The sequence below is a fragment of the Megascapheus bottae genome, chromosome 2 (assembly GCF_031878675.1).
Source record: "Megascapheus bottae isolate mThoBot1 chromosome 2, mThoBot2.hap1, whole genome shotgun sequence".
Classification (NCBI taxonomy): domain Eukaryota; kingdom Metazoa; phylum Chordata; class Mammalia; order Rodentia; family Geomyidae; genus Megascapheus; species Megascapheus bottae.
Genome location: NC_143510.1, coordinates 62,416,656 through 62,434,326, shown reverse-complemented (window position 1 = coordinate 62,434,326; position 17,671 = coordinate 62,416,656). Strand labels below are relative to the sequence as shown.

At 36.1% G+C, this 17,671-nt stretch overlaps 1 protein-coding gene across 2 annotated transcripts in view; it reads left to right on the top strand.

Annotated features, from left to right (window-relative positions):
* Ptprr (protein tyrosine phosphatase receptor type R) overlaps positions 1-17,671 on the top strand; it is a 198,503-nt gene that overhangs the window by 11,431 nt on the left and 169,401 nt on the right. For both annotated transcript variants that reach the window (XR_016534601.1, XM_090328250.1), the window contains exon 2: positions 5,676-5,974. Coding sequence is in view for 1 of the 2 variants with exons in the window: in XM_090328250.1 (XP_090184376.1) it covers positions 5,676-5,974 (299 nt within the window). In the remaining variant the exon portion in view is untranslated. The remainder of the gene's footprint in view (positions 1-5,675; positions 5,975-17,671) is intronic.

Sequence of the window (17,671 nt, the reverse complement as noted above, 5' to 3'; positions counted from 1 at the left end):
TGTCTCAACTACCTCTTTTCACTTGAAAATTAAATGTGCTAAGATCGTTCCCATATGGATAAAGAAAAACAAAAACACAAAACAGTGATATCCACAAACCCTACTTTTCAATAACAAACTGTCACTGTTATATAACACCAAGCTCGTTGAAAGATTTGTCCACTCACTGCTGTTTCTGCTTTCTCTCCCACTCACTCCGCAGCCCTATTAAAGCTAATGTCCCCCTCCCACATTGAAACTTTCTATAAGTTTATCAACAGTGGTTTTCAGTAATAAATATGGACATTTTATTATGAGGAAAAATACCTATTGCATAGTTTTAGATTTTTAAAAACAAGCTTGTAATATAACATGATATAATGTAATATAATCTATGATATATTGACTTTTAGGTGTAAAGTTCTATTAAATTTTGATACATGTATAAACTCATGTAACCACCACCACAATCTGATACAAAATAGTTCGATCAATCTGAAAAACTTCCTTCACTCTTCTCCTCTGACCTTACACTCTAGTAACTGATTTTTCTTTCACCACTATAGTTTTTTTGTCTTTTGAAAATTATAAAAGAAATGTAAAATGTAGTGTATTTTTGAGACTGTCTACCATTCAGGCTAATGCATTACAGATTCAACCAGGTCGTGAGGCTCAACAGTCCGTTTTTTTTTTTTCACTAAAAATACTCGATGTACCTTGGTTTATTTACCCACTAATCATATGGAGGTCATTTGAGTTGTTTCCATTTTGGAGTAGTTATGAATAGAGTCTAGATTTTTGTGTGAATTCATCTAGAGTAAATATACAGAAATGGGATTGTGGAGCCAGATGATAAATACATGATTAATTTAATAAGAAACTGTCAGACTCTCCTCTAGGATGCCTGTGTCAAGTACATTCCCATCAGTAAGATCTAAGATTTGCATTTTTCCCAATATCCTTCCTAGTATTATTATTATGCCTCTGTGTTTTAGATGTGTTAAGAGGAGATTCATATCTCAATTTTAACAGAAATTTTCCTACTGATTACTAAAGTTGGGCATATTTTCATGTGCTTTATTTTCCATGCATTATCTTCTTTACTAAAGTATTCATTCATCCACAGTCCGTGTTTACACTGGTTTGTTTTTGTTAACTGTTGGGTTTTCAGTTACCTGTTCTAGTTACCAGTCCTTTTTTTGTTTTTGTTTTTGTCATTGTTTATTTGGATATGAGATTTTCAGTTGTTTTCCATTCATCTTGTACAAGCCTTTTCCTATTCTAATAAGTACCTTCTGTGGGGACTATTTTTTTAATGATGTCCAGTGCATCAATTATTTTTTGTGTAGATTGTTATTTGATGATGTTGTATTTATGACTACTCTTATAATCTAATCTTAGATACTAAAGATTTTCTATGTTTTCTTATAACATTTTATGGTGTTATATCATACCTATGATCTTTTTAAATTAATTTTTATAAGAAGTGTGAAGCATAATAATTAGATAAGGGCTTTTAGGGAGTCAAAGTGCCATCTTCAGTCTGTTGCAATTTGTCACCTGCTTTTAGATTCCCCCATCTCACAATTTATCTGCTTTCTGAGTAATAACCTAAAATTTTTCCAATTATGAATCCCCTGTTTCATGAGATCTGCCTGTTATTTAACCCACACATTAAAATACCTAAATGACTATATTTTTCTATGGTACACCTGGATTCAAACATGCCCATTTTCTTTTCCTAAAGTCCTTCTATTATCTCTTTGACATTTCAAATTAATTTATTTTAAACATTTTATTATTTTTGGCTTATTCTTTCTTGAGCTTATTCATTCTTCTGACCTCTTCCAGCATTCTGTTTCTTAATAGTTTGAGTGTTATAATTATTTTTAATCTGTATCATTTCTTACCTTGGTTTCTGTAGACATTACAATGAAAGTAATTGTCCAGAATACTTATAGACAATTAGTCCATAAACATTTCAAAAGAATTGGTTTTAAGCTTCAATGCACTATTAGTTCCCAGATTTCCTTCTATTCTTCTACTGTTCTTACTCAGCTACCTTTTCATCACTTACCTAACTCTAAATGTTGAAATTTTTCAGTACTCTTCTCTATTAATAGCCAAACAATTGGCTTTAAGTAATTGTGTCTGTAATGTATGGCTCACAACTTTTTCTTCTCCCCTCCCCCTATCACATACATACAGAGGGGCACACAGTGAACTCACAGTTATCTGAATGTTCATTGATCTTTATAGGTATTTCATGATTAATGTTTCCAAAATATTTCAATTCATAATATCAGGGTAAAGGTTAAGAAAGAGAGGTAGAATTTGAGAATGGAGAAGGTAGTACTAACTGCAGATTTCTAGGGTTTTTATATATACAGAGATGCTACTTTTACAGCTTTAGCCTGAGGTCTGGAACATCATATCTTCATCTCTCAGTTGCTTGTGGTGTCAGAGGTCTAAGGACAGCACTTCAAAGACTATTTTCCTGACTAATGATTGTGGTAAGATAGCCAACATTGTTATGTGCACTAGTTATTCATTACTCAAGGACAAGAACTAAGTCTTTTTCACATAGACAATTGGATAAGGCCTGGAGATTTTTTTTTGCCAGTCCTAGGGCTTGAACTCAGGGCCTTGGCAATATCCTTGGGATTTCTCAAGGCTAGAGCTCTACCACTTGAATAACAGCAGCATTTCTGGCTTTTTTCTATGTATGTGGTACCAAGGAATTGAACCCAGGTCTTCGTGCATGCTAGACAAGCACTCTACCATTAGGCCTACTCCCAGCTCGAGGCCAGGAGATTTTTAACTATGTTTAAGTTGCATTTTAATTTATATTTATTTCTTTCACCTTGTAGGCTAATTTAATATAGACATATTTGTTAGATGAACTAACTATTCCACTTAAATTGAGTGACTCTCAAACACTTGATGTGATTGATATATAAAAGAAAATTAAACATAGTAAGTCATTTTCTCTGTTGTTCATTTACCTGTTCCCAGTTCAAATGTTTACCTTATCTGGTCAACTAACTTAACTTCTTTCTTTTGTTCTTAATACTCTTAGTGAAATCAAAGTGTAAGAATTGCTAGTTTCTGTAGCTTATACCCTCTATCAAGTCTTAAGTTACCAACATGTATTTTTATCCTTTTTTAAAAAGCAATTCTGACTGACCATTTTACCGGAACCTTCACTTAGATAAGGATGTGTTATTTTCTCAGCAGAAGGACTTTTTCCCCCTATAATGTAATAGACGGTTTAAGAATCATCTTCTGGTATGAACAGCCTTTTAAATCATTCAAATCACAATTACACATCATGTGGTTTCTGAAAAAGCAATAGAAACTGATCATCTGTCTTCAGTTCTGAACAAATGAAATAGACTGGAACTTCTTTTCAGCTATCAAACTATCATAATTTGTGATAATGTCCATTATAGGGTGTTGGCTTTACAGTGACAAAGATTTGTAGCTTTGAATGAAATAAGAGTCTCTCAGATTTAGAAATCTGTCCATCCTTAGAAACACAAAAATACTATGGAATTCAGAAGAGGTACTTGAATGTTATTATCCTACCACAATTTTATTGATAGAAAATAGTGGTAAAATGTACTAGATACTAATTTATTTCCTGATTACAAGATTTTCATTTAGTCACTTATTAAATAATTTACTAAGTGATAGTTTGGTGCCCTCAATGGGTTTCAAGATTCAAAAGAGTGGGCAGTTTCCTCTCCTCTCTGAGAAGCAGCCTGATGCTGTTGTGGAAAGCTATAATGAAATGGTTGCCTTGGAGCTGTGAAATAGAATGGCATCCCATTTTTATCCTAGTTTAACTTAGTTCCAAGACACATTTACAGATGGCTGCTTGTTGTGGGGAAGGCATATGTGTGCTTGAATAGTTAGGTTTATTCAATACTTTCCTAGCAAACAGAGAACTTCATTAAAACTTAGAGCTGGGTGCTGGTGGCTCGTTCCTATAATCCTAGCTACTCAAGAGGCTGAGATGGGAGGATCACAGTTAGAAGTTAACCCAGTCAAAAAAAATCCCCGCTTGTTTCTTATCTTCAGTTCACCATTCAAAACCCGAAGTGGTGCTGTGATTCAAATGGTGGAGCTCTACCCTTCAAATGGTGGAACACTAAGAGGCTCAGGGACAGTGCCTACCGTGTAAACACAAGCCTGCAACTCACACAGAACAAAACCCCCCAAAACAAAAAAACTGTCTGCCATGACAGCACTATTGAAATTTGGTTTGCTAATAGGTGGGGTTTGCACGATTTGGGAAATAAAATGATAAGGGATTAAGAAATAAATCTTGTGAAAGAAAGTTAAGTGATTATGTTAGGATTATATTTGTGCAGATTACTTTGCTGTTGGCATGTCAAGGGAAAAATCTGGATTCTTAGATTTGCTAGGTACCATATGAATGGAACTGTTATTAGGTTACATAGAAGATATTACATTGCCTTTTAATTGTTTTGCCATAATGATACTCTTTGTGATTCATATATATTATGTTTCTTCCCAAGGTCAGTGACTAACAGGAAAAATACTGTTCAATTCAATGGATATTTTACCTATCAGAAGCATGAAATTACAAGAATTTAAGTTTAATTGCTGTCATTAAATTTAAAGTAGGAACAGATAAAACAAGCCAAAATAGTCTGAGTAGCTCCTTGAAATGGTATGGTAGTTCTAGTTCTAGTATCAGAAACCAATATCTTTGTGTCCCATTAATCTACTGCTCCTTGGTGTCTGTTTCCTACTTAGTTCCAACATGTCATTTACATTTAAGCTGGTACCCAGGAGGAAAGGTGCCAAGCAAGACCATATCACATCTGTTTACAACATGGTTTAATCACTACTATCTTGATTAGATATCAGTGGTTAGTTCCAAAGAAACCTGAAAATGTAGTCTTGAGCCAGACTGATATATAACTAGGGAGGAAGTTAAGATTGTTACCAGATCATGATTAAACTCAAGATTTCTGCCCTTATTAACTTCCAAAATTTCAGTGAACATTAAAATTATACATAGTCAACATAGGATACAAACAGTATAAAAAAAGCATGAAATAGGACGTCTAAAATGTTTACAATTAATTACAAAATGTTTAAGCAGGACATAAATCTTCATCATTTGTGAAGGAGAGAAATTATAGAGCACAAGTTCAACTGAGTAGAACTGTTGGTTTAGATATTTAAAAAGGAAATTCTTTCATAAAATTGGTATTGGAGGAGCCAGGAACTTGGCCTAGTGGTACAGTGCTTTCCTACCATGCACCAATCCCTGGGTTCAATTCTTCAGTGCCACATACATAGAAAAAGCTGGAAGTGATGCTGTTGCTCAAGTGGTAGAGCGCTAGCCTCGGGAAAGCTCAAGGACAGTGCCTAAGCCCTCAATTCAAGCCCTAGGACTGGCACAAAAAAATAGGTATTGCAGTGACTGATAAATAGAAATTTTCCCAACTATGCTAACATTTAAAGAGTCTGAAATGCTACAGTGTGCTTTCTTTGCAGGGAATGACAAAGTGGCACATGGAGGGAGAATGAACAGTAACTGCTCTCAGTCTTTCAGGTCTTCTGGCCTCCCAAGAACAGATCATTCTCTTTATCAGATTTTCCACAGACATCACTGAATTGGATCTTTGATTTTTCTCTTCACTTCTTCGGTCTTTCAGGGTGCTTTTCAGGAAATAATGATCACTTTTTGGCAATTCCTCCAAAGAAGAGTGGGAAGCCGTTATTCATTTACCACCGTTCACAAGATATTGGAAAGAGCCTGGATATCTATCCACAAAAGATAAATAAACATAGGTACCACGCCTCTTCTGAAGCTGACGTAAGCAAACGCCACCAGATCGCTAACTCAGCATTTCCCAGATCTGTGGGTGACCCGTCTCTTGATCTGTTGGCTGTGACTGGGCAAGATCTTGAAGTGGAAAATCTTCCAATCCCAGCAGCAAATGTGATTGTGGTGGTAAGTATCAGTTTTAATAGATGCTGATGCTAACACTAACACCATTGATGTTAGATGGGAAAGAAAAAGTAATTATATATTTACTATTGGATTTCCATGGCTTTTTACTACAACATCTCTGACTTTTTGACATTTCTTCTTTATACTTGCTTTGTGTTTCTTTCCTCCAGTAAACTTAGAAAACTTGTCCCTATCCAGAGTGCATGATAGGTCCTTAATTAGAGTTAAATTTTATTTGAATTAAAATTTACTTTTTACAGTTATGGCAGGTTGTATGTTATGCTGAACCCACTACCCATAAAAAAACGTGGACATCAGTGTAACTGAAAATGCTTTAGTTCTGTGACTTAAATCATAATGAACAAAGAAACCCCCTAAAAGAAGAGTTGTGGGAGGTAGAGAGTTGTTTAGTTTGGATAGTAGTATGGCTTGAAAACAAATGGTAAGTAATCCTAAAGTTAGTCAGTGGAAAAACACCAGATGCTACTTTAATCAAGATGGCATAAAGATCCTATTATTATTTATATTCTGTGTGTGTGTGTGCTGTCTTGAGGCTTGAATTCGGGGTCTGAATTCTATCCATATATATTTCAACCCCCAGTAGGAAGCAGAGAGCAAGGAAGAGAGATCCATAATTAAAACCCCTACCAATGATACTGCATTTTTTGCCCCAAAATACAATTAGATGAGCTTCCTTTAAGGCCAATATAAGGCAATGAAGCTATGTTTGCATTTTGGGGAATTTCTCTGTGTATCAGATGCAATTCAATTAAATGTCCTTTTACTTTTTTGCTTACTATATATAGTATCCTCTATTCAGTATTGAAAACCAAAGATCCATTCACTGATGTTTTCAGCTAACACTTTTTGATTCAGTTTTCACTCGGAATATTTTAAAATAGAAACAAATGGAATACAGTCTCTGGTTTTACTTAAGAAATATCTCGGTGAGGATGCCAATAATTAAAATAACAAAATCATCAAAATCATAACTCCAGAACATTGTATGAATTCTTTGTTAAAAGAGAATATGTATGTTGTTTGGTCTCCTGAAAGACTTGAACATATTTTAGTTCTTTGTTTTTATTTTCTTTCTTTTTTCATTTATTGAGTAACAGATGTTCTGAAGGTAAAAGCCATATACTTTGTCTATTCAGTGAAGATGAATGATATTGCTGATATTTCTATATCTCTATAAGCCAGCATTAATGCTAGGACTCATGGGAGATATTTTCTCTAGTGATCATCATACACCATAATCACCAACTTCTAAAGTCACTGGGAATACAACTCAAGAGATTTCTTCTATCTTGTAATGTTGTATCCTGTCTAGTTAATTTAATAGTATGAATGTAAAAGTCATAAATGAGGAACTCTCAGCTATTTTACTTCTAGCCTGTTTGTGGTATGGAGATTAATGAAGATGCTCTTTTTCTTTTGAGCAATGGTCATACAGAAGTAATAAATGATTTTGCTACATTAGTCTTCTCTAACCTCTCAGGATTTAGCTTCTAGCCATGCAATGGCTTTGGTATCTTGCAACCATAATTGCTAGTGCTATTTCTTATAATCCACTTATATTACTTAGGCACATGGTGATTTATTAGGAAAACCAGAGAAATGGTATTTTAAATAAATCAATAATGCTCAGCCTCCTCAAAGAGCAGTGGAGTTGATAAACAATTAAATATCAGCTGGCTTGAAGGACCATTCTTCTCAGAAAATCAATTTGGAAATGAGTTATAGAAAGATGCTTGCTATAGTTTCTAGTTGGCCAAATGACTATGATGGAAGAATTGATAGGTGCCTATGCACAAAGCTGTACATGTATTGGAAACACATATAAAAGCTTTTGTGCTTGGAGAATATTGCAGTGGTACTACAGATTGATTTGGTAGATTAATTTATAGCAAAATGGATAGTGCTGATGGATATCAGCTTCTTGTTATTAGAATGTTTTTCCTGGAGAGTATAGAAATCTGCCTCTTAACCTGTAAATCTAATATATAATTTCTCATATCAGAAGGAGGGATCTCTTTTTTTCTCCACCCTCTCTCCCTCATGTCTGATATCACTAGAATAAAGTTTAGAATGAGAAATTTAACAAGGGGATACATTTCCTTTCTCTTCTGGGATCCTAATTGCTGCACAGTTTCTTTTTTAAAAAATTCTATAAATGACTTTTCTCCTTGTTTCTCTTTCTTTTGCCATAGAAAAAGTTTATTATTTCCATAGCACAGTGACTATATTTATCCTAAAGAATGCTAATTTGGTTCCAGAAACTCAAATAAGAAACTGTTACTAGGATATCTGTGCAAGTACAATTTTGAAGGAGAATGAATGATCTGGAGGTTAGTACTGAGATAAGAGGACAAAGGGCTTTTAACCAAATACACACTGAAAATACTATTTATCACTGTATCTCCAGGATTTGGTATTTATAAGGCCACAGAACCACATACTAGGCTGAAGGGAATCCAAGGATGACAGGAAAAATTATTGGAATAGAAGCAACTCCTTCTAGCTCAGTATAGGCAATTGAAGACTTTTAGCTTGGTCAAAGTGTAAGAAAACTGTGAATTGGTAATACAAAAGAGATTTTTGGTGGATAAATAATGAGAGCATACAAGTAGAGAGATTAAGGGAAGGGGGAAGAAGAGAAAAGGAAGGAAAAGGAAAGGATGGGAAGTGGAAATGGAAGAAGATGTAAGGAATGGAAAAATGACGAAGGGAAGAAAAGAGAAAGTAAATAAGAGGGAGGCGATGATAGAAGTAATTCTCTTATAAATGCATAAGGAAATGGTAGTGAGTTGTCCCAAGGCTGAGATAGTCCCTGTGAGATTCCTGGAATCCTGTAGTTTCCTGTCTTGCTCACTACTGAGAGGCTAGTATCCAGATAGATTTTTATATTGTTATTTTGATACAACATACTCTTGCAAAGTATTGCTCAGCTGTAGTCCTGGGCAAACTTTTGAAGTATTATGTGTCAAAGGAGTTAGTAAAAATAGTAAATACTATACCCAACATGCCAAACTGACGAAAGGCACAAGTCTAATGCAATATGTGGGGTGATAAGATAGCACGAGGTCCATTGGTACAGTTCTGGAACACATCTCAAGTTCTTAAAAGGAATGGGCATAAAAGCCTGAGAGAATAAATAAATAAAAAAAAGTTACCATGCGCAAGCCAGGTGCCAGTGGCTTATGCCTGTAATCATAGCTACTCAGGAGGCTGAGAACTGAGGCTTACAGTTCAAAGCCAGCCCAGGCACAAAAGTCTATGAGACTCTTATCTCCAATTAGCTACCAGAAAACCGGAAGTGGTGTTGTGGTAGAGTGCTAGCCTTGAGCTGAAGAGCTTGGAGACAGTGCCCAGGCCCAGAGTTCAAGTCCCATGACCCCCCACAAAAAATTACAATGCACAAAGATTGTTCGGACAATGGGCATTGAACTTATGCATGCAAATTTATTCAAACAGAAAAGAAGAAGACATGCAGACAAATGAGGCCATGCAATGTCATGTAAGGCATAAGCTAAATGTAAATTATTATGGATCATATGGCATTGACACAAATAGTTACTTGGGTGTAGCAAGTTTTATGACAAAAGCAAAATGATTATTTCCTTTGTCCAATTCAGCCTTTTGCCTATTTTCCTTACAAACTCTCTCAAAACCCTGATAACATCACTCCATACCCAGGATTTTCAATTTTTGTCAGAATGATGCCACAGAAAAAGTTAATCAGATTGTAATACATACATACCACACACCCCCACCATCACTTCTTTCCCACTGCTAGAGAAATAAAATAAATTTGAGCTGTGGCTCAAGGTGTAGGGCAGTAGCCTTGAGCTGGATAGCTCAGGGACAGTGAGCGCTCAGGCCCAGAGCTTAAATCCCACAACACACACACACACACACACACACACACACACACAAAAGAACAATTGTGTCAAGTTTGTTTTCAATGGGTCTAGAAGCAAATTGTATCATATACTTAGAAACTCATGTTTAACTTTTGCTCTTTTGTTGACCTAATAGCAGTGCTTTCTATTCCATTATGATATTTTGTACAGGCACCTTCATTTCAGTCTTAACCTTCTGCACAAAGGAAAGGGTTTGTGCTTAGATTTCTCCAGATATCACTATCTCCTTGCAAAATAATCTTGAAGTAGAAATTCCAACTTGAGCTTGGCATCTTGACAGTTGTAAACAGAACCATCTGTTGCCTTTCTCCATTTCTCACTACTAAAGCAGCAAGGAAGATCAAGAACAAATTCTAGAAATGCTAGAGGGTATGGTTCAGCAGTGTCATGGTGATATTACCATAGTGCTCAGATCTCAGCCTGCTGAGAAGCTGGGATTACGGATGTGAGCCACCAGTGCCTGGCTCCAGGATTCAGATAGCATTAAGAGAATCTGTTGAGTTTATTGCAGGGAAAGGTACTTTCTGTATGAACTCTTCTTTCTATATGTAATATGTACTGTTTCCCCTTTAGAACACTAAGCAAATTCCAGAGATAAATCTTTAGCAAGGGAACTATTTAAAGCAGCTAAAGAAGTAAGGAGGACAAAAAGAGAAATGTGAAGTTCAGAAAATATGAAATGTTCTATTTGGCTACTTTTCTTTGAAGAAGATGGAAAGTGTTGTTCCTCTTTATATTGGAGCCTGAAAAATCTTTTCTTAAACCAAAAATGTCTACATGGTGTCAAAAATAGAATAAAGTGTGTGCATGTTTCCTTTGGAGCCAAATATTTACTTGAAACTGGTAATTCTCCTTATTTATCCTATGAGTTTCCAGTTGTTAAGACCTGTTCTGTTTTCTTGTACCCTCTATGAGTAGCTGTATCGCATCTTTCCTTACTTCTTTCTTTATTTCTCCCCAGGCATATAGCCCTATAAAACATATGTACTATGTTGCTACCATACAATATTGTACTGTAAAGTTTCCCTTTCTGGACGTTAGTCACTGGCTTTATATGATGTGCTGATCCTTATTTAAAAACTGCTTGAGTTCTTTTACCATGATCACTCAAGCTTTGGATCACAGAGATATTTTGTTGTCATTATTGGTTGTGGGGCTTGAACTTGGGGCCTAGGCACAATCCCTGAGCTTTTGTGCTCAAGGCTACTGCTCTACCACTTTGAGCCACAAATCCACTTCCAGTTTTTTGATGGTTAGTTGGAGATAAGAGTCTCACAGACTTTCCCACCAGGGCTGGCTTTAAACTATGACCTTCAGACCTCAGCCTCATAAGTAAGTAGTTGGGATTGCAAGTGTAAGCCACTACCACCCCACATTTTGTTTTTAATTGCATGAAAAAAAAATGAACGTTATAAGTCTCTGGGAGATTTTCTTTCTTTTTTCCTGAGCCATGTTACAAAACAAGGTGCTAATCAGCCATTGGAATGTGAGCATTTAATTCAGGCAAATCAACACCCAAACTCTAGGTCTTGGAAGTATTTACAGGCCTACATGTGCCAGAAAATACTACAGGAGATATGAGAATGGAAACAGAAAAGGAAAGGGTGGCATTTAAACTGTCACTGTCTAGGGAATGACTACCAGAGAAGGATGCTGCACTTCATAAATTCCTTTGGTAATCACAATCATCAGTGCATCTAATGTTAGATTATCATGCCAAAGTTTGCTCCCCAACCCTTTCATTTGCTTTTCAAGAGGGTTTAAAACCACAAATCTCACTGTTGCCTATTTGAGAGAAAACTGTGGGCTTTCCAGTAAACTTAGTGTAGTCCTTAGCAGGACAGGTCTTAGATTTGTGTACCGAATAAGAAAATCTGTAGATTCAGAGTGAATTGAACAGAATACAGAGGAATTGGCACAATGAGTCAAGAACTTTGCTTTTGTTGTTTGGATTCATTGTTGTTACAAATGTATTTCCTAAGCTTAGGTGTAGCATGTGAAAAAATATCAAGAGTGGGGAAAACATTGGGAGTGGCTAAAAATAACCATTGTGTAACAATGTGTAAGTTTTATTTCTTGTTGTGTCTTCTTCATGTTTGATGTAATTTTTTTTGTCCGTGGTTGGACACCAATTCTGGGCCTGGATGCTGTCTCTGAGCACTTCAGCTTACGGTTACTGCCCTACCACTTGAGCCACAATGCCACTTTTGGTTTTCTAGTGGTTAATTGGAGAAAAGTCTCACAGACTTTAGTGCCCAGGCTGGCTTTGAATCCCGATCCTCAGATTCAGCTTCTTGAGTATCTAGGATTACAGGTTTGAGCCACTGTGCCCAGCTGATGTAGCTTTTTTTTAAATTTATTTTTCCCATATTTTATTTATTTATTTATTTATTTTTGCCAGTCCTGGGCTTGAGCTCAGGGCCTGAGCACTGTCCTTGGACTTTCTCAAGGCTAGAGCTCTACCACTTGAGCCTCAGCACCACTTCCGGCTTTTTTCTATATATGTGGTACCGAGGAATCGAACCCGGGTCTTCATGCATGCTAGGCAAGCACTTTAACCACTAGGCCAAACTCCCGGCCTTTCCCATATTTTATTCCTTTCAAAATGGGAGAAGTAAAAGAACCCACCTTATAGAATAATGAAGATTAAATTTTAAAATACATGTTATATACCGAATAAATAATAAAGATAAAAAACATTCTTGCTACTTTATATGAAATTTTATGACATTATTTATTAAATATGTTATCTATGTCTTTAGTTTGTTGTTGTTGTTGTTCTTCTTCTTCTTCTTCTTCCTCAATTTCTGTAGTTTGCAGATTTGGTCTTTTGATGGTATCCCAGAAGTTTATTATAATTATTATTGTTCTAATTGCTGTTGGTGGTGGTGGTGGTGTAAGGGTGATGTAAGGGCTACAGTTACATAAGTCAGGTAATACGTATATTTCTTTTTGAGCAGTCACCCTCTTCCTCATTTTCTCCCAGTTTTTCCCTTCCCAGGCCCCTTCAAGATGTATAGTTCATTTTCAACAGTGTCTAGTGAATATCACTGCTGCATGTACAAGTGTAATTTTTTGTTTTATATTATCCATTGTGCATACTTGTAGGTTTATAGGCACAGTCTAATTACCACAAATGAGGGAATCAATGTAACCTATGTTTCTTTGGGTCTGAATTCCTTTGCTTAATATAATTTTTCTGAGTCTTTCCATTTCTTATGAATGGTCCTTGTTTGAACCACAATTCTCAGAACTCAGCCTCCTGAGTAGCTAGGATTACAGGAGTGAGCCACCAGCGCCCTGCAAGAAATCCTTAATTCTAATTTGTCTCTATTTAATAGGGTCAGATAAAGATTCTCCTTATTACTGAAAGCTGTTGGATACTATTGTCTCTGAGGTTGTTACTGAAAGCTGTTGATTACCACTGTCAATCTCCCTATGGTACTAATAGTTTGTAGATTAGTCAGGTGATGCTGGTAGACAATAATGGAGAAACAAGAATGACAAGGTAAGTGTAACTTTTCATACCCAGTACTCTCCCAGGGAAGCTAGTATTGGTCCAAGAACTCTAAACAATTCTGTTAGGGTACGATAGATTCATTCATATTACAAAATCTGTTCTCAGAAACATTTCTTCCTTTTCCTTCATTTAAACTCAAGGAAGTTTGCTATTCAGGCCTGAGCTTCCTCCCCAGCTTGTTATCAAATAAAAATACTCCAGTGAAAGGAGTGCTAAAAAGTCTGATTCCATTTGCTTTTAATTGCAAATAACATCAGCAGGCATCTTGATTTTCAGGCACAGGTTGCTTTCAGTAGGGTTTGAAGCTCTCTGGGCACTGACAGAAGAGACTGAGTTTCTAAGCACTTTTGCAGTCATGGAAAAATGACAGCTTGACTATTTCACCACAAGATGTAACCATTCTAACCACTTAATCTCCAAATTTATCATTTATATAAATAGTTGGAGAAATGGCTTGAGACTAGAAACTCATCAAAAACCAAAGAACATTAAACCAGACATTCCAAACCTACTTTTTTTCAGAACCCTGGGTTCTACTGCCTCTTCTGTGGCGCTCAGAGGATTGTTAGGATCAAATGAATTCACGTACATGGAAGCATTTTTATGATAAACTCAGATGTCACAAAATGTTTTAAAGTTCACTGCTATATTTCTTCTAATAGGTCATTTCTGGCTGGATTATTAATACATAGAAAGCTGGGTAGCGTGGCTCACGCCTGTAATCCTAGCTACTCAGGAGGCTGAGATCTGAGGATCGAGGTTCAAAGCCAGCCCAGGCACAAAAGGACCTGAGACTCTTATCTCCAATTAACTGCTAGAAAATTGGAAGTGGGGCTTGGCTCAAGGGTAAAGCTGAAGAGCTCAGGGTTAATGCCCGTGCCAAAATCAAGCCCCATGACCCACAAAAAAAAAATCCATAGAAGTCATCTATCTCATTTAGAGAATTTAAATGTCACATATTTCCCTTGCTTTAAGGAGTACAGTGGTTGCTGGAGTAAATTCTATGAACAACCATGAGGGTGCTTTTGCTATCCTTTCTTTGAAAGACATTTAAAATGAGCAAAATGTCATGGTCATGACTTGGAACTTATACCCTCTCTGCTGTCCATGTTCTGAACAGCCTTGTTTTCATAAAGACTATTTTCACATGTAGCCTTTGTAGAAATAGAGTGATTTATAAGCATGCATTATATATCCAAACCTAAGTCCCATTTATGTCCCTATGGCTGATGACCACTAAAAATTAAATGACATTTTAAAAATGTTATTGTATATTATTGTTAGGATGATGTATAGAGGTGTTACAGTTATATTTGTTAGGTAATGGATACATTACTTTTTGATCATTGATATACCTTCCCATGTTTTTTGCCCACTTTCCCTGCCCCCACTCCCTCCCACTCATCTTATTTTCCCCTTCCACTCTCTATTTCAAATAAACATATATAAAAATAAGTCAGGTATCAAAGTCAGATACAGAAACAACATGACATAAACCATAAGGGGAAAAAAAGAGAAAAGAAATAACTTTATATAGGACAGTAAGCGCAACAATCACAAAGATAAACCTCTTGTTTCCATATCGTGGAGTTCATTTCACTTAGCCTCATCCTGTATGGCCATATAACTAGATACCACTCTCATCAGTTCTGTATATGCTCTTTATAGAAAATTCATTTCTATTATACAAGAAATAACATTAAATTAGATACATTAAATTAATTTAAATTGTTTTGTTCACAAATACAAAATCTTTTCAAAACTCGGTTCAAAAATAACTTCAAAATCTTGTATTATTTCCTCTCCAGTCTCTTCCATCTTTTCTCCATTATTATAAACCTTACGCAAATGAGACCAAAGTAGTAAGATAAATATTCCAGTGACTTGTCCCAGCATGAAATTTCCCCTTTAAGTTATGATTTTTCTTAACTAGCGGCACTAAATTTCCAAAATCTGTGGATGAAGGGTCTTTGTCAAAATTTTAGTTGCCCCAAAATAATTACATGTATTTATGGGGTACAGTGTGACACCATATAGATAATATGCATCAAGGAACTTAGCATTCAGCACACTAATGACATTCTAAGAGATAGCTTAGAGCAGACTTTACTAATACATTGTTATCTTAGGCTATAATCTTAGCCTGATGTTAAGAGAATGAATGAACCCATAGCTAATTTTTCTCACAAACAGAAAGAGTGATCTAGTCTTGAAAAAAAAATTAAAGAACCAAAATAGTCCAGAGGAGTCATAAGTAGCCAGCTTGCAAAGATCAGGCCATAGACACCTAAAAGGTGTCTAGGTGTTTGAAGGTCACCTGTTGAGCATATGGCTAAGGACACAAACATGTCCTAGTTTTCTCTCAAGGTTAAGTTTGCTGTTATTGGATGTGTTGCACAGTCTTCATTAACCAGGGAAATCACAGATCTGCTGGGTGACCGGAATTCAGTCATGGGTCAGTCTATGGACTAACTAGTTAAAAGGACTGAAAGGAAAGACACTCAGGTTTGCTGCCAGCCTTTCTCATCAGACCCTTCTCCTTCATACCAGGGGAACCATGGGCTTTCTGCCTGTATCTGAACATCATCTGAGACTGTAACAACAGTTTTGAATTCGAGTCCACTAAACATCTTTTTTTTTTTTGCCTGGGACTTGAACTCAGGGTCTGGGCACTGTCCTTGAGCACTTTTGCTCAAGGCTAGTGCTCTACCACTTGAGCCACACTACTTGTGGCTTTTTCTGTGTAGGTGGTACCCAGAAATCAAATCCAAGGCTTTATGCCTGCTAGGCAAGCACTCTATCACTAGGCTACACTCCCAGAACTCCATGAAATATCTTTATCTCAAGTGCTGGTTCCATGTTTAACCCCTAAGGTATGTTCATGCAATATTGCATTTTGTTTAAGGTACAAATCTAGGAATATATGCCTGTTTATATATTCTTGGTACAAATAATATAAGAACAATGTAGAAAATTTGGTGAAAAGATTATTGTGCATCTTTGCAAAGCCTGCAGGTAGCTAGATGTCAGAAGCACATATACGACAGCATTTACAGAAATATATATATATATATATATATATATGGCACATGCTCATTGTCAGGATGCCTTAAGAGGATGTTAGTGGTTCTTAGCAGTCTCATTCTGACATCCCATTGTCAGAAGGTTGTATCGTAAACCTTATATGCTAGCAATCTTGATAACATCTGTTCACTCATTGTCTTTGAGGAAATAGAGCATAAAGTTCAGACTTGAAGATTTTTGTTGTTTCTACTGAGCTACTAATTTTCTAGGGAGATGTAGGAAACACTCAGAATCACAGGGAATCCAGAAAATGAAGGGCAACAGTAAGTGAAGAACAGAAAAATAATTTTATTTGTTAGACTATAAATATAAGACACTAATGTTGAGGTTTCAATCCCTCATTTCATAAGTCTATGTGATAATGTGCATCTCCCTTATCTGTCAGAGATAAAATTTAAGAGCTTCAACCACCTAAAGCATGTAACCTTAGATGGTACTGACCTTTAAATATATTTTTCCTACATACCCATAGTTATAATAAACTATAGATTAAGACTACAAAAGATTAAATACCTAATGACAAAATATAAGAATTATAAAAACAGACTAATACTAGTGATCTCAACTGATTTATTTCTCAAGCATCTCATTACACTGTACTTAGTCTCCAGTGATGTTGGTAAGTAATGCAATGATGAGGTGAGTAAAGTAGGCATTTCAGCTCAGTATTATACTATGATAGAAGGGTTACTTAACACAGGCACTGTTATTCCATGACAGTCTCTCTTAAAAACCAAGAGAGGGGCTGGGAGTTTGGCCTAGTGGTAGAGTGCTTATCTAGCATGCATGAAAACCTGAGTTTGATTTCTCTGTACCACATACATAGAAAAAGCCAGAAATGGTGCTGTTGCTCACCTGGTAGAGTTCTAGCCTTGAGAAAGTCCAGGCCCTGAGTTCAAGCCCAGTACTGGCAGAAAAAAAAACCAAGACATGTATTAAATGACTAATGGGTGCATAGAATATATAGCCCAGATATGCTAGGCAATGATTCATGTCTCAGGCAGGATGGCGCAGGTCGTCATCATACAGTTTGAAACTTACAAATTGCTTATTTCTGAAATTTTCCCGTGAATACTTTTAAGAACTGTTCAAATTTTCCACTTGACAGTTGACCATGGATAATGGAACTGGCAAAAATAAACTTTCAGTTAATGTTAGGGCTGGTAT